The sequence below is a fragment of the Alligator mississippiensis genome, chromosome 6 (genome assembly GCF_030867095.1).
Source record: "Alligator mississippiensis isolate rAllMis1 chromosome 6, rAllMis1, whole genome shotgun sequence".
Lineage (NCBI taxonomy): Eukaryota > Metazoa > Chordata > Crocodylia > Alligatoridae > Alligator > Alligator mississippiensis.
In genome coordinates, this window is record NC_081829.1 from 70,527,225 (window position 1) to 70,550,158 (window position 22,934).

The following is a 22,934-nucleotide window of genomic DNA, read 5'->3' on the forward strand; positions in this document are numbered from 1 at the left end:
CTCTACAGGGCGCTGGTCAGACTGCAGTTGGAATACTGCGTGCAATTTTGGGCGCCGCACTTCAAGAGAGATGTGGATAACCTGGAGAGGGTCCAGAGAAGGGCCACTCATATGGTTAAGGGCTTGCAGGCCAAGCCCTATGAGGAGAGACTAGGGCACCTGAACCTCTTCAGCCTCTGCAAGAGAAGGTTAAGAGGCGACCTTGTGGCTGCCTATAAGTTCATCATGGGGGCACAGAAGGGAATTGGTGAGGTTTTGTTCACAAGGCGCCCCCAGGGGTTACAAGAAATAATGGCCACAAGCTAGCAGAGAGCAGATTTAGACTGGACATTAGGAAGAACTTCTTCACAGTTCGAGTGGCCAAGGTCTGGAATGGGCTCCCAAGGGAGGTGGTACTCTCCCCTACCCTGGGGGTCTTCAAGAAGAGGTTAGATGAGTATCTAGCTGGGGTCATCTAGACCCAGCACTCTTTCCTACTTATGCAGGGGGTCGGACTCGATGATGTTAGGGTCGGAAGGGACCTCAATACATCTATGAATCTATGAAAAAATGCGTGCATCTGGCTGGCTTTAGTGCAGTAACCCCAAAAAACACATATCATACCTTAAAGTTAACAACTGAAACTAACAAGCAAATCAATGCCCTGTTCACTTATATTGCTTTATTAGAGGATTAATTAAAGATGTTTTATTTTGTGTCTGTGCAGGGTTATTCCTTCTACCATATATGCTAGTAGTTTGGCCAGCCCAGTGTTTCATTTAACAATTTCCAAGTTTGTTAATGTAGGGTAAATAGAGGTATTTGTAGCAGCATTGCCTATTTTGATGATTTTATTTGACATATGCCAGTTACAGAAACACAGTACTTGGATGTAAAGCTACTATACAGTTTCATGCAACAGACCAGAAGTGTGAAAACAAAACTTTTCAGTCAATTAAAATGAAACAAAAATGGAGTTACATTTTTAGAAACCATTCCTCACCTCCGAGATGAGGAATATAAGACACTGAACTTGTGCTGTGTTGGGTCTGTGTAAGATAGCAGAATGTTTAAAAAAAGAAAAAAAATGTTAATTGCCATGAGAAGCTTTCATGTCTAAAAACCTTTATTTAACATAGAGCCATAATTCAAAATGTTAAAGTATGCTAATAGTATGTAAATTACAATGTATAAAAACAGTTCAGACAGTAAGACAAGATAGCTGCTCTAATATTTCATTAGACAATCCACCTGTGCAACATTTCATTATATACAGAGCCCGAGGATGGTTGAGAAATTGAGAATGAACAGAAGATCAGACAAACATTACAAATACAGTAGGTCTGAGAGGATACACTAGTTCAGTGCTCCTAAAGGAGTCTTCAACTTCAGAAAAGATTGCTCAGCTGTATCTTCCACCTTGGATCTCTCCCTTGTGCTTACAGATTTATTCTCTTTATCCTTTTTGTGACTCTTTTTCTGCTGACAAATATTAAAATATTCCCAGTTAGTATTCTTTTCTCATGCTATGCTAAAGAAACCAAGATTATTCACTGGTTTCCATTATGCAATTCAATACAATCTCCAAACCATACAGTTTGCAAGACACGTTAATGTGAATGACAAGAGATCACAGCATCATTTCTTGTTTCATGATTCGATTATTAGACCCAATCATTTTTTTGGGTTAAGGCTGATGGCAAAAGATTTTTTGCAACTTCCCACATCCAAAACCTCTGCATCTGAAGGGAGACTTCAGCAGATCCTATACACTAGGCCAGTAGTTCTCAGCCAGTATTGCAAGACCCATCAGGAGTGCCACGAGGTAGATGATGCTGCTGCAGCAGCAGCAATGGCCAAGTAAAATCATTCTGGGTCCATCTACATGTGCTATCAGCATGGAGCAATAGACTCTGGTGCATACCGTGCCAGAATTTATTGCCCCCGAGTGCAGCTTTTACATGCGCACCTGGTACCGGCTGGCAGGGGGCTCTGAGGATCAGCCTGCTGGCCAAGGGCTGCTCCGACCCAGCTCAATGTACTGTGGAGAGGCTGGCTGGGGCATAAGAGTGCTCCAGTGCAAGGCTGGCTGGCAGGCAGCCCCACACTGAAGCACCCTCATGCCCCACGCAGCCCCCAATCATGCACAGCTGTGCACTAAAGAATGCATTGCTGTGCACTAAAGAATGCCACTATAGGACAGAACTTGTATTTACAAGTACTAACCTGCAGCAGAGTTAATTCATTTCCTGTGACCTAACAGAGCTGCACATGTAGATGCTGAGACTACTGCAAAGCTAATTAGGCATCTCTGCAATAAACTTCTTGTGTAGGTGCGCCCTGTGTGTGCAAGGCTGCAGCATTTGCACATTCTTCATGCATTAGGGAAAGCTGGCTTTGACTGCAGCACTCCCCAGTCCAACCCCCAATGCTCCTCCTGGAAACAAGAGGCATGAAGGACACTTCCATCTGCCAAGCATTCTTGTTTGCAGGAGAGGCTGTGCATGATTGGACTAGGAAAGGGCTGAAGCATGATCTTGCTCTACCACCTGCTTTAGAGTTGTCAAAGTCCTAATGCAGGAGTAACGTTTGCACATAACAGTCCTTGGGTTGCTTGTGCAGCAAGCACTCAAGACAGTTTTACCTGGAGGCAGCAGCACCCAGTTGAGAAGCACTGAGGTAAGTTGAACACAGTAGTTCTCAACTAGGGATGCCATCAGATTCAGAAAAGTTGCATTCGGGGTGCCTAGACAAACAGTTGAGAACCAGTGCACTAGACATTACTAAGCATTCCAAAGCAGTCTGTTGGCTATCCAAAAGCAATCATAGATGAAGCTAAAGAAAAGTTCTTGATGGACCTGAACCAGTTCTGAGGAAAGAGACACTAATCTGAATTTACAAATCCACTAGAGAGGGAATTGTATAAAATGGCCTATATCTAAAGATCTTGGAGTATACTAGTCTTAATATCGTGTTGAACACTCATTAAACTATAAGCATGTTTTTCAGTGTTGTATGCTGGGCCACTTTAATAACATCTTATTTACACTGACATTTCCAGCAATATAACCTGAAAGGAGAAATGTATTGACTGATTATCTTAATCTATGCATATAAAGTCTTAAATTGATATTCTGAAGATTTAAGGCTGTCACAAACCTTCACTGAATGCTACAAAAGTGCTGTTAAAGACAGAGCATGTATCTATAACTGACGCTATTGCACAGGAGTCAACTCCCCAGGCTGTTTCACACATCTGCAGAAGTTACCTGGAAAAAGGGAACACCGCCATTTGTTTGGCAGGACGAACTTGCATTTAGGAACGATTTGTCACTGATGACACTTTCATTAGATTCCTGCACAGCCTCTTCTTCCTCCAACGAGTCCTAAGAAAAGAGAATTTTCAAGTACGAGGCAGGAAAAGGATGATCATATGTATAAGATAGGTGGCATAATCTTTTGTTATTTATAATTCTGCGTGTACTGCTGCATAGGGAAAGCAGGAAAAGATACTTTTACCCAAGACACTATTAGCCCCTCTGTTAATTTCCTTAACTTTGTGTCTAGATACAGACTACCATAGAACAAAAAACACCAAGTTAAAGGGTTTTCAGTTCACTTAGTTATAACTAGAAGTTGAAGAGCTTAGGACAAGTCACTATAGAGTTGTGTATTCATATTTTCTCACTTATTTACCTGATCAATATTTTCTTCTGCCACCTTTGCTGCACTGTTTAGGTTAGCCACAAGTTCTAGTTGCTTTTGTCTTAATTGCTCAAGCAGCAGTTCACGGGGTTCTGTCCTCACAATTTCCACTGGATACAAGTAATCTCTTCTCTGTGGAGTTGTCCCTTTAATGAAAGTGATATACTAATGAACAGTATTTAAACACTTTCAGCTTTAGCTTTAATAACAGATCTTGGATTTTGTTAAATTGAATGTGAAAAGTTGTCTTTGTTAATCAATCAATTACTTTCGGTATGCATATTAAAAGACTGCAGACTGAAAGGTGCTTTCTGATCATAATTTATTTTAGTTTATGCACTCTGCAATGATGGTGCTAGCTATGAGATCATTACCCTCGCCACCTCCTTTCAATACCTGTTGGGACATCCACTTTAAGCTCCTCCTGCAGAAAGTCATTGACCCGTATCAGTCCATGCAGTGCTTCATCACAGAGCACCAGTTTCTGCTCCACGAAAATATCCTGATCAGCCTTTATCTGGTCAAGAAGGCTCTTCAGTGCTCTCTCTTCATCAGATCTTTGTCTGTCAATTTGGTCTGTAACTTCACCAACTGATGCCTGACAGCCTACATTTATATTCTAAAAGACAAAACACATAACTGAAAAGTTAAGGTCTCTTGCCTTACTTGTGCACATTTCAGATCATATTGCTAAAGTGACTTGGTTATCTGCAAGTTCAAACATAAAAGTTTTAACACTAATCTTATGCTGTGCTCATTTTGAGCCCTATCTTTAGAAGGTAGTCAGTTTACTAGGAAAGCACATTCTTTCCACAGGAGACAGCTACTAATAATTAGATCAGGACACTGACCACTTAGATTCCATACTCTGCCTCAAGAGTACAAAGACACTTCAAGGAAATGTGCAGCTGGCATTTAACTCCTCAATATTTTAGAGAAACCATTTAACATGTGAAAGGGTCCATAACAAATATTTAGTCCCAACTTCAGTTTTGTTTCCACGTATACTGTACTTTAGGATTCCTTCCATCCAGAATTTTTCATTAAACTGTACAGCAGTCATATTTACCATCTGTAAGCACTGAAGTTGCTGCTTCTGACTGCTGAAGGCAGACATCTGTTGATCAGTAAAGCGGATAATCTTGGTATTTGCAAGTTCACCCCATTCATCTGTCTCATGACACAGTCGTATGAAACTTTCACGAAGATGCTCAGAGTGTTCAGAGGATTCCTCCAACATAATCTGGTTTTCACTGTTTAACTGCCTGACTTCTTGTGAGAAGTTCTCCAAAGATGCAATAAATTTGTCATGGCTAGAAGTTGTAGAAGCGACCAAGTCTGTAGTTTGCCTGCACAAACAACAAATTCACATTATGGGGAAATGGATTTAAAGATGTTTTCCATTTAAGACAATTACCCTCCCCAGCATCAGTAAAAGAGCTGAATTTCAAAATAAAGATCCAGTCATATTAAGGTAGGTCATGAGAATGCTTGTTTAATCCACTCATACAGCACTGTTTTACCTGGCAGCAACCCAGAATCATTGCATTATCTAGTGAATTAAAAAAAATAAAATGTTGGCTATTATTTTTCAGAGACTAGCAACTTCAGCAAACTTAAAGCTTGTCAATTTTTGTAGTTAATTTCAAGATACTGCCAAATTTGGGGAAGCAGAGTTCCTTCTAAAGTATTTTCCATTGGGTTCCTATGAGTCATTACAAAAATCTTGGTTTCAAATGCGTATTTCAGTAAAAGTAATTTTCCTTGTCTGATGGGTTTATCCTACTACTAATTCATTTGACTACAGAATCACATCAGAATGTTTCAGCAGTTTGATGTCCCCTTTCAAACAAAATCTTTATCATATAATTAAGAACACACCTAGCTGCATTTGATGATTCTCCACTTTTTTTCTGAAAGACTGAGCCTTTTAGCTGTAAGACCCATGACAGCCGTGCCTGAATAGAAGTTAAAAAACCCTTATAGTCTAGGAAAATCTGAATTTTGGTATAAATGTCGTGATAGGATACTCCTCAAATAAATGGGTCTTACCAATAACGTACTGTATATTAATCTATATACAAATGTAGTGATTATGTCATTTTGTAGCCCCTTTATATACTGGTGAGAGAGAAAGTTAGAACTAAAATATGCAAAATCTTACAGATGGACATTTTCTTGGATATTAGCAATGGCAGTCTTCAAGCCTCTACCCGTTGTCACTATACCACTTAAGTTCTGCTGGGTTTCCTGAAGCAACAGATTCATCTGGCTTTGTAATGAAGACACAAGTTGATTTGTGCTCTGTTAAAAACAAATAAAGCAAAAACCCTAATTATACATTTCTCAGGGGTTCTGCCTGCCAACATTGAACCGAGAAGAAAATCCTTATGCAAAGTTCTAATGTGGGGTGACAAGCATCAGCATCATAGCTTCCATTTTAGATCCTTGTGCTTAGGAAAGATGTAAATGAAGAAAATACTTGATTTTGAAGGCATGTTGGGGAACAAAAACAAACTGAACAAAAACTAAAAACACAGCTATAAGCACTACAGAAGTTGGCACAAGTTAATTTCTACCTCCTCCCTCCCTTGTGGGGAGAGAACTCCAATCAGCTGAACTATTATTAGAACAGCCATGCTGTTGTACTACTACTGATCCCTACTGGAATAAGCATGAAGATCTACTTTAAGTTAAGGCAGGTGCCAAAAAGCTTGAATTCCCTGCTTTTATTCAAAGAAAAGATAATACCTTGGTATGTGCCAGCTTTGCCATCTCTACTTTTTCCTTTAAATTTTCACAGTCATCCTGAAGTTGAGTCAGAACACAGTTTGTTTCTTTCTGTAATTTATTCAGATTGACACAGAGTTCTCCAAAGGAGGTACTCAGTTCTTCTTTATGGCTTCCCATCTTTAGAGAGAAGAGTTATGTTAAGATTACATAATGAATCCAGACATTATGGAAGTTACAACTGCATACATTCATCCAACTAGTATTGTGACTACACTGAATCTCTATCCCAAAGAGCTTGCAAATTAGAGACACTAATGAATAAAGTAGAGAGAGGTAATTAGCTGTTTTAGTCTGAAGTCTAGCAGAAGGCAGGTTAATTTGCACTTTCTTAGACTAATAATCAGAAATGGGTAAGATTTCATGAGCAAGAAAAAGAACTAGAGGGCAGGATTTTACAGATGAACAGCTTGAGAGAGTCCGGAAGAGATCCAAGCACATGATCAGAGGGCTGGAGAACAGACCTTACGATGACAGGTTGAGAGATATGGGAGTCCTCAGCCTGGAAAAGTGCAGGCTCAGGGGCGATCTGGTGGCCACCTGTAAGTTTATAAGAGGTGTTCACCAGGATCTGGGGGAACATTTGTTCACCAGAGCACCCCAAGGGATGACAAGGTCAAATGGTTATAAACTCCTGCAAAACCGTTTCAGGCTGGACATAAGGAATAATTTCTTCACTGTCTGAGCCCCCAAGGTCTGCAATAGCCTGCCGCCAGAGGTGGTTCAAGCACCTACTTTTAATGCCTTCAAGAGAAACCTTGATGTTTTTCTTGCTGGGATCCTATGACCCCAGCTGACTTCCTGCCCCTGGGGGAGGGGGCTGGACTCAATGATCTTCCAAGGTCCCTTCCAGCCCGAATGTCTATGAATCTACAGATGATAGTCTGGTCTATGCGTGGCCTTTCACAGCAGCTTGCTTTTGTGAGCTCTTTTTCACAAAAACTTATACACTGATGAATCAGTTAATGTAAGATGCATCTCTACCCCGCCTTCTGTCTAAAGACTAAAGTGTTATGGCAAACTGGTATACGGCAGTTATTTCACTCAGTTTGAAATCATAGAAAGGAGCTTAGAATATTACTGAACGTCATTCCAAAGAATAGTGTAGCAGAAGCAGAAGCACAGAGCAAAAAATGGAATGAAACAATAATACAGAGGGAGAAGCCTGAAGACAGCAAGAGCACTGGATTATTTTAAATGCTGAAAACATTAACCATATGCTGATAAAGACAGTCAGCGAAGATGGGCAATCTATATATATGAAATGAAGTGTCTATCTGTCTGTTTGCTTATAACTCAAGAATAGCTGGTCCTATCTACTCTAAACCTTCCAAAAATCACTGAATACCACAAAAAGAAAATTATAGTCAGGTTAGTTTTCACTTGACCCTTTTTGCAGCTTCCAGTAACTATTTAAAGCAACAATGCTTTTCACATGGACAGCTGTATGTGGCTTGTTCCAAAGTTGGTAGTCAAAGAGGGATGTATACGCTGGCGCCACCAGGAAACACTGCGAACATTGTTCAAAAAAGATCATTCATTTGGATATTGTTTGAAATGTAGCTCCACGTTAAATATTAAATATGTTGTTCTAAGTTCTTTGAAAATAAACAGTGCAATTACAAAAAGAACAACCTGGGTGAAGAACAGGTCCTTCTGCTAGTTTATAGATTAAAAAAAACATAGGAGTGAGAATTTAAAGCAGTCAGGACAGCAAGTCCCTAGAACAGGGATTACTTTTTGGCAGAAAGGACAAAAGATAAAAAAAAAAAAAAAAAGAAGGGTTTGCAGGGGGAGCAAAATCAAGGAAAAAGAAGTCAACAAGGACAGGTGGTAGCAAAGGAAAAAAGTCCTAGTCAATAATAAGATATAGGGATTACCAGCATCAGGGACAAGAAGTATGGGATAAAGAGTGAGCAGCCCTGTTTGTTTTGAATGTTTTCCAAGCTCAGCATAGCAATGGCAGTTGCCCAAATCTTAATCATCTTAAACTTCCCATTATTTAAACCAGGGTCACACATCACCAAATGTATATGGAGGATTTCCCTCCTTTTCAAAAACTACACTTTGATATTCTCTCATGACATTTAGGTTAGAGGTCATACTGACGTAAGGAAACCTATGGAACCATATAAAGGAAAAAGAGGTTAGAACAGAGGTAGAGACTGAGAAGGGATGTTCAGAAAGAGGCAAAGGAAAAGCCAATAAGCTAAACAAACTGGAGGAGCACAGTAAGAGAGATCTGTTAGTCTGTAATTACCTTATCAGCTATAGCTGAATATTTGCTGATGTTGTTTTGAAACTGGCAGTTTAGTCCCAGGACCAAGTCCACAACAGGCGACATATTACTCAGCACCCTTCCTAATCCAGATTTATGCTCGTCCTAGAAAGACCACCACATAATCAAAATCAAACAAGTTTGCATCCAAGTTTCTTACAAACTTCCAACTCATTTGGGTATTTTAGGGACTTCTCTGCACTTGCAGATTTACCACAAAATTTTTCTTTAGATTTTTATTTTTTACTAAAACCTAAAAAATAGGTTTTCAGGCATTCTGATTGGAAAAAATAGCCTTGAAAACACTAATAGCATAAACCACTGCCTAAGAACCTGAGGCAATGACAGAGTGGCAATTGCTTCAAGGGCAGGTACAGAGGCCAAAGGATTTTTCTAAAATGGCTACACCAAGTCTTTAGCAGTTTTCTAAATCCAGGTAAGATTCACATCTTCAAAGTCAGTCAAGAGCATCTACATTTACTAACAAGCAATCTTTGCAGCTCAGCTTTACATTCAATGGACAGAGTCTCCTGTTCTAGTATTTTTTCAGACACCCGAGAAACTTCAGTGGACACCATCTCCTTAATAGAAGTGAATGATGAAGATACAAGTGATGTAATGACACTAGTGGCTGAAGAGCTGGCAGACAGAAGGTCACCTACAAAGAGAAACAGGATATATTTTAAGCTCTCCAGAGTTCTAGAGGACAAAAAGGCAGTATCCAAACACAATCCTTTGCAAATCTGAGGGAAACAGCAACAATAAACACTTTATCCCAAATAGTGCCTCTTGTTAGCTGTAATATGAACCTGCAACAGTCTAACCTGCTGCTTGCCCTAATCTACAGCAGAGATGTCTAACCAGCAGCCCATGTGGGGCTAAGCTGTGGCTCCCATGCTCCTGTCTGGCCAACTCTCCCCACCCTTTGTTCTGGTGGAGTCTCTGGGCTCCCTCTCTCCCTCCCCCAGCTTTTTCTGCCTGCTTTTACCCCAGGAGGTGGGACAGTGCAGCAGGGGGAAGGTAAGGGTGAGCCTAGGGCCAAAGTAATGCAGCTGTGAGGAATGTGGGGGGATACAGACAGGCCTCTGGTGTACACTACAGCAGGAGAGAAGGGAAAGGAAAGGCATCTGGATGTGTAGCCCAGGTGGCCAGTGGTGTGCCGCTCCTGCTGATGTGACCCATGGGACATTTGGCTCCCAGCCTCTAAGAAGTTGGACAGCTGAACTACATAGTTTCAAGAAAAGCTTGATCTATACCAGATCAATTTTAGGGAAAAAAAACCTTAGGCATTTCTGTTGCATATGGTTTAGAATGATAATCACACTGCATGAAATATTATACTTACCAATTACATTAACATAAAAGTCCAACACCTGTTGTTGTTTCAAACCATTCTCAGTAACTGAATCTTTCATTTTGCTGAACAGAATGTTCATTTGTCCTGCAAATGTATTCTGAGCTTTTGCATTATGTTGATCAACTTCTTTTTTGCGATCTAGTTTTGCATGGAGACCAGACACATCTTTTGTTGTTTCTTCAACTGTACTGAGCAACTAAAATTTTAAAAAAAGTTAATTACTTTCTCAGGTCTTCAAACAAAGCATTTTCAGGCCTTTATGATATAGTTTCCAGAACAAACATGCCAAAGCTTTAAGGAACCCAGTTAGAGTGCTCCCAAAAAATAACTAAAGGAGCATGGTGGTTCTCTTTCTAAAGTTTTACTGAAATTCTGGGTGGTTAACCTACTTTTAACAGGACTTATATGTTCAAATAGGTTTCAAGTCAATTATAATACAGCATTCACCAATTTGCACTGAGAGAGAAAGTATAGGTCTCTATAGCAAATCACTGTCCAAAGATTTAAGAGCAATACTTAACCTAAAATTATAAATATGCCCTGAAGTGTAACGGTGGTAGTCAATGCTGTTTCAGCTAGTCATTTATTTAGGGCTACCTTTTAGTTAAGTCAGTATTGCGAGACCTTCCTCCATACACTTCTGTGATGTGTTTACAACCACAATCCCCACTCAACTTTTATTCAATAGTTTAACCCATTATAGGACTGGAAGTCATGTCCAATTTAGGTAGAGTTGCTTTGTGGGATAAACATTTGCTGAGTCACTGTCCCATGTGGGAATGGATGTGAAGATGCTGGAGCTCAGAGCTCATGAGCTAAGGGGGCATTGAGGAAATAAAGCATGACTTAGGGAGAAGCCAAAGTAGTCATCAATCACATTTAAAAAAAATAAATATATGGAAGTCTCAAATAGTGTCTCCAGCCCATCAAAACTTGTGGTGAAAGTAAATTGTTAAGTCTGTTCTAGTCTTCATTTTTTAAATCAGCTAGCAAGATACCTTACCAACACAGAATTGGACACCATAAATCATTCTTTTAAGCATCTTTTAATGAAATGCTTCTAAATAAAATGAAGGAAGTTACTGCTGCAGTTAGGTACTACAAAAATATAATAACCTCACTAGCAGTGCCATGAAGCTTTTCTTCAGTACTCTCCAGAACTGAAACTACATATTCCTCCTCAGTAAGCTGAACCTTGGTTTCTTGCAAATTTTTCTGAGTTTCTTCCAGCTGCCTCTCTCTGCTTTCTAGATCTGTTTTGCATTGTTCAAGTTCATTTTTATTAACTGTGAACAACTCAGTGACCTAAAAGATAAAAGAAATAATATAGTTATTAAGGAATTCCATCTTTCAGAAGTCTGAAGACCAGATTCAAACTTTCAAATCACATCTTTATTAATAAGGATATTTCGTTCCACATTATATCATATGCCAAATTATCAATATGGTCAAACTAGAAATGTAGAAAACTAGAAATGTAGCTTTAACTCCAGTGGTAAAGTAGTATTTTCTATTAAAGACCCAAAACAATGATTATCTGAAAAGGTGTCAGTGACAGCCCTGCCTCATGCTAAAAGATCATATATTTTCTTATTGTCATCATAAGAAAAAATAGTGCACTAAAAATAACTTAAGAAAATGTAAGAAAAAGATTCAAATTAGTATAATTTCATTTTACAAAAAGGAAGACTTATTACATCAATATCTGGCAGATTTATAGTTCCATTCTTGAAGAGAAAAAGCATTTCTCATATGCTGTACATTTTCAATAAGATACATTGCCAAGAAGACATTGGCAAATAAAGTGCCAATCTACCCAGATAGGAACATTTTTAAAACAAATGTTTTGCTAAAAATGCAACATAGCATTTTAAGGCGATTTTGAGCTTTGAAGCAGAAAAACATTCTGCCATTACAAGTTAGCAAACTGAAATGCCACATAACAAAGAGTTAAGCATTCAATTTAAGACTGAATTTCAGTTTCACCCAAGGATTTAACACACACCCTAACTAAGCTCAATAATTACCAGTAGCATAAAATAGCAGCCTTTCTTCTTTTGACAGAATCCACTAAATGGTACATGATCTATAAATACAGGCAGACAGATTTAGATTTAAGTAGCCTTAAGTAAAGAGAACAGTTTAGAGAGTTTCTAAAAATAACTTGAGCACAATCTTATTCTCTTGATCCTGCCTGTATCCCCCACAAATATCTATTCTAAGAAGGTAGAACATTGTTGAGAAATTTCACTTACTCTTTTCATTTCTTCCTCCATGGCACTAATTTTTTCAATATACTCTGCAATTTGCTCCTCTTGAACTGTCAGTTTTCCAGTAAGAGCACTAAAAAGATAGAAATGTAAGAGTTTGATTGCTGTTCACCTACTATCTCTCAAGCTCTGCGTTGACTTGGACCATACAATGTCAATGAAGAATATCTTGTTTCTTCCTTCAGGGTCATTACTTGACTAATACATTCTCTACAATAAGATATCCTAAGTCAGACAAGAGGCAAGAAACTGATTTTGTTTTAAACCAACTTCCATTCCTATGAATATATAGCATTTCACATTTGAGGAGTTTATCCATACTTGACTAAGGTTTTCAGAGGCTTTACAAATGTTTTGTGCACTCACTCATAGTTTTCAACAGAAATGTAGACTCCATTTTTTTCTCGAACAGCAGCAAGGTCTCTTTTAAGGCGTTCAATCTCTTCTGTATATTCCTGTAATAAATGTGATATGTAAACCACAGAAGTTTCCAGTTTAAAAAAAAATGAAATTTACTTACATTTTAACAGCTGCTGACAGAAAGCAGCCCTGCTTAAGAAAATGTTAGGTGAAGGTGAAACAATGTATTAAAGTTTAGGACACAGTTCCATATCCTGAAAACAGCTCTGGCTTCACAGCAGCTCTTGAATTCATTCAAAGAGATTAAGGAAATAGTGCTCAATTAGTTTAAAAGGTTACCTACACTGTTTAAGATCTTGCAATCCCTACATCTGATGTTCTTTAATAAGTCACCTTAAAGTGGAATCAGTAGGGAGGGCTAATCCTTAAGACTACAATACCTCAAATCACTAAAATGATAGTTCTGGATCAGAAAGAAGTTGCAGCTACAAATTATTCTTCACAAGCCATCTAATTTAACAGAATCAAGGTCATCACTCAGTTTTGTAAAATCAAATTAAAAGCTTACCTTAATGAGAGCTCGCTTTGTCAACTTTTGGTTAACTTCAGGCTTGTTCAGGATATTCTTTGCTCTGTGGGCATATTCCAGAGTGCTCAAGGTTTCCTGCGATACAGAAGACAGACATATGATATCTAGATCAAGACTTAAGATTTCGGTGGTTTATTAGTATTTTTGCATAAGCTACACACTGTGGAAACCGATTCTTACAATGCAGATTCTTGCAAATTCAAGCTTTACCTCAAGATTTATAGATGCAGGAGAAACTGTGGCAATTATAGATGTTTTTGTTCGCCCTCCAAGAGAGTCTTGCAGGATTCTAGTGAGTTTAGATTCCCTGTATGGAATATGTGGGGCTCTTTCTACAAGAGCAGTAATAACTCTACCCAGAGTCAGTAGAGACTGATTGATATTTCCAGCCTCACGGGCCCTTTTGTCAACTGCTCCAGAACGACCAATGTTTTCACTTCCTGCAAGATCAACCTAGAAGGAAAAAAAACCCAAAAACTGGAGGTTTTTGTCATTCACTCTAAGTTTAAAAGAATTCATCTTTGAACCCCAAGAAGAAACTTTCCAGCCCTCATTCTGCTGCCCTAAAAACAAGGAGATGTCTATGCTAGGATGACCCTTCACCAGATGGTTACTAGCACACTATACCAGAGCACAAACAGATGCAGCTACATAAACAAAGATGTGCTTTTTTATCAGTGTACCAACCCTACCCTCACCCCCCTCCAGGAAAACAATCAATCAATCTTGGTAATAACATAATGTTAATCTAGCTGCATCCATGCTGCAGTCTACAGACTACATAAAGTGCAGCTTTCTTTATACAACTATATTCACATTAGGACCATTTTGTCAGCTTAGTACATTGATATTGTAGCCATGTGGCTTTTGGCCCTCATCAACTAAGCTATTGTTTGGTCTTAGCCTGCTGCTGTCTAAACTGCTAAACCTGGTGCCCCTAAGGTGTCAGCTCACTGTCTATGAAGTTTATATTGAAAGAGACACCCAAGGTTAATAAACCAATGTTTCTCTATTTTCAGCTTTCTGTTAAATTGTGGAACTTCTCCTGGAATCCCAATTCAAGGTGGAGGCAGTAAAGGCACGGAGCTGTTTAGTCCAAATGATCTTTATGATACAAAACAGATTTTGTAGTTTGATGCAGCTACATTGTATATAGATAGGTGAGTCCATTACATGAGTTACTTATCACAAAGCATTAGTAAAAACATAGTTTACTCAAACCATAAGAACTGAAGTTACTCTTTCATCAGTCTTAACTGAATAAGGGAAAATCGTTTTGTTACTCTAGAACTGTCATCTAAATAAAACTCTGGAATTTAATGTAGATACTTACCAAGTTTAGTTTCCCAATTTTAACAAGTTCTTCTCCATCTATTGTAGTTTCTTTCATGTGTATGGTGATCGAAAACACAGAGTGGGAACGGCTGTAAAATAAGCAATTTTTCAGCTAGGCATCCCAACAAAGCCAAGTTCTGCGCATAAGACATTGGTTTCAAGTTATTTACACCAGCAGACTCAATTTACTTCATAAGTATGGCTCATTTCTTTTTAACTATTGGTATCATTCTAATATATCAGCTCATTATATTGAGCAGGCCTACCTTGGACCCAAGCAGTCATTCTAACCTGTTGCCAACCTCTATGCTTGTAGAATTTGGGACCAATTTAAAAACTTTAGTGTCACTTCAGCAAGTTTCATCACCAATGCGAGATTTCAAAGGAATGCATTCATGTCTGTGATATGATGCAGACACCTTTTGGGGGGGGAACATGTAGAATAGATTATGCAAAGGAATAAAAGAACAAGATGAACAATTTCTAGGTGCATTACTCTTGTTGCCCAATTCACTGCAACTCAGATGCCTCTTACAGTAGCAATCACATGAACAGAGTATCTTGCTATATACCCAACATGTGATAAGTGCCCAAAACTGCTGCAACACATGTATGGTAAAACAATGGAGTGTTGCTTTCAAAACAACAAATGCCATATCCAGAAGCTGTTGATGGGAGATCACCTAGGAGTTTATAACCCATTGACTTCTGCTTGTAAGATTCAATGGGGAACACAACACTGGTTGTTGCATTCACAGGTAGTACTCTGCGTCGGCATGCAGCAAGCCCAGCTTCCAGTACAGTTACCAAATGTTCAGTACTTAGAGTGCAAGAAGAGATGGTCTTGCATTGACATGAATACAAACAGGGCCATCCATCCAATAAGGTTTTTGCAATCAGAGATTTTAGTAATAAATTTTAGAACACCATTTGCTAATTAAGAAGCTCAGAAGTGTCACTCCTGCAAGAAGTTAGGCATCTTGTATAGTTGTTGTGGCTAAAAGAATGATGCTTAGGATGAAATAAACCCATCCACCAAGACATACATATCAAGTCTGTAACTACAGCATGCTTTAAGTACATGTTCTCTGCAGCAGAGACCTATCATTTCAATATGTGTTAGTACAAACAACACATTTCAGTTGCATACTGCTGTCAGTCAAGCTTTTAATTTCCCCTTTTGCTTATCAGTCACTTGGCACTTAGAGGTTTGAAAAGTTATTTCCAGATTTACTAGTAAATTTCATTACTAGGAGACAAGACTAAGTATTCTCTGCTCTCCTGCCTTGCGCACTTCAGCAAGGGGTCAGCAGCAATGTGGTGCTTTCCACCCCACCCTAGATATTGTGAGCAATTAAGAGAACCAAAACTTAAACACTTAAAAAAAATTTAGCACTGTATCTAAAGGGTCACCAAACAATATTGCTCTGCAGGATGTTGGAAACAGTTTAGAAAGCAATAATAGAACCCTAGCTCCAACAGCCTGAATATAGGAATCATGAGATCAAACAGGTCACTCTAGTCTTAACACCTTTCAGTCGCACACTGGTTTCCTACAACTTAAATTAATACACATTTTATGAAAAGAGGAAACTGTGGTACCTAGAATATGCATTCATATAAGTAGCTGCAGTAGTTCTTTTTGCGGCTCCCCTCTCCAGTATTTGATAGACTTCATCTTTGTTGTGCACAGTTATTTCTTCCAAGCCTTTAATAATGACACCCCGCTGTCAAAACAGAAGTTTTGGCTGTTTGTCTTGTTTCAAAGAAGTCCAGAAGCTGTGCTTAAATTTTGGAAGCCAGAACTTACCTTGTTACGAGGGTCATCAAACATTTGCAGTCTCTCTCCAACATCAGGAGAAGGAGTCAGAAGATCAAAAAGCTCCTCATTGTAGATCTCCAACAGAGAGACTTTCACAGAAAATTCAGTACCATTCTCTGAAAGTTTCTCAAATATTTGATGCAGTGTACGAGGGATTATACCAGCTAGTGGATCCTATAAAGTATAGACACATTTAGCATATATATATCAGCATCAAGGAGTTGAGACAAAGATAGAAGAGAAGAATCTGGGGATGTTCAGTGAAATAAACTTAACAAATTTGAAATAGACCTTGCGCATATATAACCCTGTGGCACATGGTATATTTCAGAAATGACAAATATGTTAAAGGATAAACTCATGGGGTTTTTTTTAAAGATGCAAGAAAATATTCTTAATCCTAAAGATGTGTAAACTATTAGAGTTGGTCAGTTAAAGAACTTAGAAGTCAGATCCCAAGGTTTTGTTAACTACAGCAACTAACCTTCTGCAATGTGCTCATGCTGAATATTACAGAACAAGCTACCATATATTATGGAGTCCCCCAAGAGGAGTGATAGCTCAGGACTACTACAGCCTCATCTGGCCTCTGAGCATGAAACCAGCACAGTGTAACTTCTAGAGCAGGGTGGGAATTCAGGCTTCTTCCAGCATGGTTGTACCATGGCACCAACTCAAGGAGCTAGCATCCAGGTCAGCTCCTGAGAGAGGGACAGTACCTCCTGTTGGGGAGATCAAGCATAACCCCAAGTTCTAAGCAGCAAAACAGATAGCTGCTCTTGAACAAAGGTATTCACTGGGTAAAGGCCACCCAGCCAGGTGTTCTCTGCCCTCTCCAAAGGGTTAAGCAGTTCTTCTGTCCCCATTCCAACCCACACAGCCCAGAGTGCCCCAGAAGATACTCAGCTGTTCCCCCTTTCCACTCTCCCCAGCTACTGAGCCTTAAAGCTTCTCTGCTCAGCCCTCTCCAAAGTGCATCCACCAAATAGGTATTCTCTTTTCCCAGCCTGCTCTCCCCATTTTTATGCTTATCTTGTTTTCCTCCCCTTGATGCTTCTAAGGGATCCTCTAAAGGAGGAGTACCATGCCCACCTGAACCATCAACAGTGCTAAATAAAGACCTTACTAATTGTGACAATTACTCTAGTCTTGACCTGCACATACCCAGTCCTAGCATTTAACCTAGGGGCTGGCAAAATACAACCCATGGCCTGTACCCAGCCCACCACGCCATTCTATCCAGTCCATGGGGCCTGCAAAAAACTCAGTAAGTTAATTATCTGCCCTGGCTGCCTGTCAAAGATAACAAGGTGCCAGCAGCAGCAGGACCTAGGGGCAGCAGGATCAAGCAGCAGCAGCACCTAGCAGAGGCTTCTGGCCTAATGACCCTGAGGGTGTTCCCCCAACTTCATGCAACTCAGCTAAGAATGCAGGGGGGTGGGGAGGACTGCTAGTAATTGCCCCAATCCTTGGGGCCGGGCCAGCTCCTGCTGCATCCTGAGGTCCAGTGATACAACCAGGAACCACATAGTGCCGGAGTGGCCAACCAGTGGGCAGGCAGGGGGCTGAGAAGTGATGGTGACAAGCAGGAAAGCAAGGAAATAGTGGTGGCAGCAGCAGCAGACGGGAGGGGGGGGGGGGGGGGGCGGGAGCAAGTGGCAGCAGGCAGGCAGGACACAATGAAGTAGGAACACAATATTATACCAAACACACTTAACACAGAAATGTTGCAACAATTTCCATAGTCCATCAAGCTAGGAAATTCCCCAATGTCAAATTTACCTCTTCCCAAGTATATTCATCATTTGGTGACCTCTCCCCTTCCATTGTGAAGGTTTTTCCTGTACCAGTTTGGCCATAACTGCAAGGAAGAAATTGAATAATTAAACAGCATATAAGAAACAAAAGTTACAAATCATCATAATGTTCAGGTTACTTACGCAAATACAGTACAGTTGTAACCCATAATAACTTCATCCAAAATGGGACACACAACACTTCGGTACACATCAATTTGTTTTGCTTGAGCTCCAAAAACCTGTCGAGGCACAGCATAGTGTATAGATTAATTTAATCTATTGCCTATTTCCCCACATAGCTTCCCCAACTGAAGAGTTAAAGACACTTTCTAGAAAATATCTAGAACTCATTAACTCAAGAAACAATTACCATATCAAACGTATAAGTCTTCCTTGAGGTTTTATCCGTTACCCCTCCAGTACGGATACTAACTTCTTTTCTTCCTTGATCACAATCTACAACAGCAAAGGAGTTTGCTTTGCGCTCTGATGTATTAAAGGGCCTAAAAGACAAAATTTAAAAATATGTCTGATGTAACTGCTAAGAAGAATGAAAACTAACTGGGTGCTGCTTGTTTTGTTTGAGTTCATGAGTGTTGAAAGTATATAGTTTATAAAGTACACTTGTTAAATCTAGAGAGGAAGAAAAATTAGTGAAATTTACTTTCAAACCACTAAAGACTGTGCTTGAACATCTGGCAGTTGTTTTGCAAATTCATTTTTCAGCAAATTTATACATAAAATTTGCTAGAGTATAGAAACATGCAATGGCTAATTTGAACTATAGAGTGGCCTTGTCTTGCTGGAGAGTACGACTTTGTGGCAACTGCACTGCCAGCCAGCCAGGGGGATTTGGAAGTCTGACTACACATAGCAATTTGTTTTTTACTCAATAGCTAAAGCACAATATAAACTTGCAGTGCATCTGAAATAAAACAATAGATTACACCACCAGAACTCTTCATTCTCATTTCTGAGACTGACTAGCGTGCACTTAATTTTCTGAAAGTCTTCCATTTGGAAAGAAGCTTCTCATGATTCTCAGCTCAAAGCTGACATTATAGGGAAATTTTCTAAAAACACAAGTGATCACTTAATAACTTGATTGTGAGAATTTCATTTTGACACTTGCAGGTGCAGTTCTGATGACAAACAACTTTTCAAAATATTCAAAACTAGCATGTATAGTTCTTTTGAGGCCTAGAGCTTCTGACAATTAGAAATAAATATTTTTTAATATCTAAGTTTGAAAAGTGCTTTTAAGCAAAAATTACCTTGAGTCCAGATTTGTGAGTTCATGTCTATTTTGGGTACATCACTCATGTGATTTTGAAATATCATACCGAAGTAACAATATGATCAGCAGGTTCTGCCAAAAGCCACAACTGCTCATTATTTACATAGCAACTTTGCTGCACTACGCATCTAGACAGACTGCAAAGGATCATTCTATTTAGAAGTCAAGATTCCTAAACTCGACAATATTTTCAAAGTAGTGCATTTAAGATGCAGCCCCTTTTGGTAACAATGGAAGCACAGAATACTGAAAGAGGAATGCATATGTTATCATTATTATTGGAGCCCCAGCCTTGAATTCTGACATTCATACCTAACGTTTCACTCTTAATACAGCATTGCAGCAGAAATACCACAGGCTCTACGCTGTCCACTCGGAACTTCACTACTGCTATTAGTTTTATATGGGAGACTGTTACTATGGTGATAAAGCCTTAAGAGAAATAATTGCTTTTGGTACTTAATAGCTATAATCACAATGAACTTGCTCATGATGTGAAGTTACAGTCTCTGCTTAAATGGCTTTAAAAAGACTTTCCTTGTTGATGTGATACAATTAGTGTTTTTAGCATATCAGACAACACAACAAGCAAGTTTTCTACTGGCTCACACTCCTACACAGTGATATGAAGATATTCTCTAGTAGGCTGTGGACAGACATGACAACTGAAAAATGATTCCAACTAAAACACACTTTGAAAAGTTTGAAAAAGAATACTTTCAACTAGGGGACATATATGCAGCTCCTGCCTCAATTCCAGCTGGACTGATTAAAAAATGCTGTGGCTCTTGCTCTCCAGCCAGGGACACTTGAGGAGGCTGTATGGAATGAAGAGCCAGCATCCCAGCTCCGGTAGTAGCAGTGGTGGAGGCACAAGGGTCTGTCTGGGAGGGAACCTGGGCAGCAGTGGTAGTGCAGGGCTGATAGCAGAGAGACTGAATCTAACAGAAGTCTGGGGAGGGGCAGCTAGGACTGTGGAGGTCTGTGGCAGAGATGCAGGTCTCTCCTACTAGGGCAGGGATGAGCAAAGTCTGGCCCATGGGCCGGATTAGGCCCATGGCAGACTCCATTTCCCAGCAGCCTCTGTCCACATCACTGCAGCCAGTTTCCATGGAGACCCCAGTCCTAGGGTTTCCATGGAAACTGGCCCCAGCAGCACTGGCAGGGCATGCAGCTGGGCAGGGCGCTGTTCCAGGGCTTGGATCTTGTGGTAGGTAGTGACAGCATGGTCCAGAGCTAGGGCAGACTTGGACAGGGGATGCCTCGCCAAGGCAGTGTGGTGCTCGCAGCAGCAAGCAGCTTTCCTGTGTGGCCCCGCTCAGCCCTGTAGCACCATGTCATGCCCACTGGGCTACAGAAGCCCCAAGGGAGGGCAGCAGAGTAGGAGTCCGGACCCACAGTGGGCAGCCTACCCCCACCTTTGCCCTGTGCACGCATCTGGGGGACATAGGTCCACCCTAACCCCCCAGGAGCATGCACAGTGGCAGAGCCAGCCCCAACCCCCCACTCCTGGGACAAGCAGCCTGCAGCTCCCCAGGCCCCACCCCTGCCCCCAGCTGAGCAGTAGTCCCAGCCCTCCCCAACTCCCTCCCTCCCTATGGGGGCCTCAATCCCACCCCCACCCTTAGTCGTGGGAACCGCTTTATAGGCTGCCTGGCAGCCATGTGCATATACATGCACGTTGTGCCCCTGCCTGATGGCCCTCCACCCATTCCCTCCCGGACCCTGCAAGCTGAAACTCTTGCAGTCTGCGGAGGGCTCTTTGCAAGACTGCAAAAAGTGCAGGTTTCCCTGCTAAAACGAAAAATCCCCATTTTCCTCTGGCAAAGGGGGAGATCTGTGTTTATCTCCATTTTCCCCTGTGGAAAACAGAAAACCCAGATCCCTGCTAATCTATACAAGAGCCTCTGGGAACCCCATAAGATTGGGCCCCTAATACAGTCCATGGCCTGTTGTGACCTACTTATAAAACTTCTAAAAAGGTTACATGAATATATTGTCTCAAACAGTATACAATTAGAAGCTATAATCCTTATTCAGTGATGATGTCTTTGAGCTTTAACATATCTTTCAAAATGCAATTAAATAAAAAAAAATCTGGTTTAAATTTTAAAAGTCCGTTGTTTTTTTAATTACTTGATTTTTATCCATCCTGCCCAGGGGGTGCTCTACATCAAGAGCATGCACAGATTGTAACAGTATTGTCAGTGTGCACCTCCTCGCTCAGGTGGGGTTGAGATACTAATGCGAACATGCAGGCACCATCGCAGTAGATTATCTCCCAACTTCCCTCTATTCACAAGAACAGTCATGTTTCTGCACAGAAGCCTGATTGAGGAAGAAAGTGACTGCTATTTCTCAGACCAAGCAAATAGTTGAAGGAATTTGAGGCTGTATTTACCTGGGAAAACTTCTTTAGGAATGCCAGATGCTACTAAAGGGCCCTAAAAGGATATTAAAATCCAAGGGACTAATTTCTGAAAATATCCAAGCCCATGGAAGATCTCAGTTCTCTTCTCATGGCACTAAACAATACACTGAACTAAAGTGCACACTGAAGTTTAGTGAGGAAGTGTCAAAACACCCCTGTACTCACAAACCAAAAAGGAGAAGCTATCCCTTGCATTCTCCCAAGATCTCATTTCAAAGTCTGCAGCTTCAAAAAATCATATTGCTGCAGGGCAACACCAGGGCAGTGAGAAACAGAGCTGGGATTTTACAAGGCGGTGCAGGGAGTAACACATCAGGGGAGGCTGCATCCAGCCTCCTCCTAAAGAATCACCCTGGTGACTCGGAGGCAAGTCGTCTCCCTTCCCCTTCCCCCTACCTTGCCTGCGGCTGAAGGCCGTGTCCACACTGCCCAGAGTGAGGGGAGCTCCTGTCCCACCCCAGCTCACCCAGGACAGTGGCAGCACCAGGCAGACACCTTCCCTCTCCCCGGAAAGGAGCCGGGTGGGGCGTGGAGAAGGGACCCCCGGGCGGCCCCGCGCTCACCTGCAGCGCACCACCACCTGGATGTTCTTGCCCTTCTCCTCCTTCTTGGCGCCGCCCTGGGAGCCGAACGAAGCCATCGCGGAACCTGAGGGGGGCGAAGCGGTGAGCCCAGGGCAGGGCAGGGCGGCGCTGAGGCAGCCCCGCCCCGCAGCGCTGACCCCAGACCAGACCGGCCCGGCCCGGCCCGGCCCGGTGGTCGCCCAGAGCCCGAAACACAATCCCGGAGCCCAGGGACCGGCCGGACCCGCGCTCACCGCCGCCGCCGCCGCCGCCCCGCGCCCGATCCGGGGGCTGCTGCTGCCGCTCTCGCCAACTTCGAACCACGCGCCTCCGCCCGCCACGGCCAATCAGCGGCAGCG

General features: G+C 41.1%; 1 protein-coding gene across 2 annotated transcripts; it reads right to left on the reverse strand.

Moving 5' to 3' along the window:
• Window positions 1-812: 812 nt before the first annotated feature.
• Window positions 813-22,934, reverse strand: KIF11 (kinesin family member 11). 2 transcript variants are annotated; one of them, XM_019484235.2, is made up of 23 exons: window positions 22,830-22,934; window positions 22,576-22,660; window positions 18,655-18,787; window positions 18,426-18,523; window positions 18,268-18,346; window positions 16,474-16,659; window positions 16,266-16,390; window positions 14,662-14,752; window positions 13,539-13,781; window positions 13,308-13,403; window positions 12,746-12,834; window positions 12,365-12,452; window positions 11,226-11,414; window positions 10,098-10,305; window positions 9,238-9,410; window positions 8,735-8,857; window positions 6,436-6,594; window positions 5,849-5,988; window positions 4,754-5,033; window positions 4,081-4,303; window positions 3,676-3,830; window positions 3,249-3,365; window positions 813-1,458 (listed from the first exon to the last, which is right to left on the reverse strand). In XM_019484235.2, the coding sequence occupies exons 2-23, from the start codon at window positions 22,650-22,652 to the stop codon at window positions 1,336-1,338; spliced, it is 3,195 nt and encodes a 1,064-aa protein (XP_019339780.1). In that variant the 5' UTR covers window positions 22,653-22,660; window positions 22,830-22,934; the 3' UTR covers window positions 813-1,335. The 2 variants fall into 2 exon arrangements, with proteins under 2 accessions (XP_019339780.1, XP_006263577.1); XM_006263515.4 differs by having other exon boundaries at window positions 813-1,461.

What these genes read in the sequence shown, in the direction of transcription:
- KIF11 (XM_006263515.4), bottom strand. Translation starts at nt 22,652, where the DNA reads ATGGCTTCGTTCGGCTCCCAGGGCGGCGCCAAGAAGGAGGAGAAGGGC. An exon ending in TTGATGACCCTCGTAACAAG is followed by an intron (nt 16,391 to 16,473) that starts GTAAGTTCTGGC and finishes CTGTTTTGACAG; the next exon opens with CGGGGTGTCATTATTAAAGG. An exon ending in ATTTCTGTTGAAAACTATGA is followed by an intron (nt 12,453 to 12,745) that starts GTGAGTGCACAA and finishes CTATCTTTTTAG; the next exon opens with TGCTCTTACTGGAAAACTGA.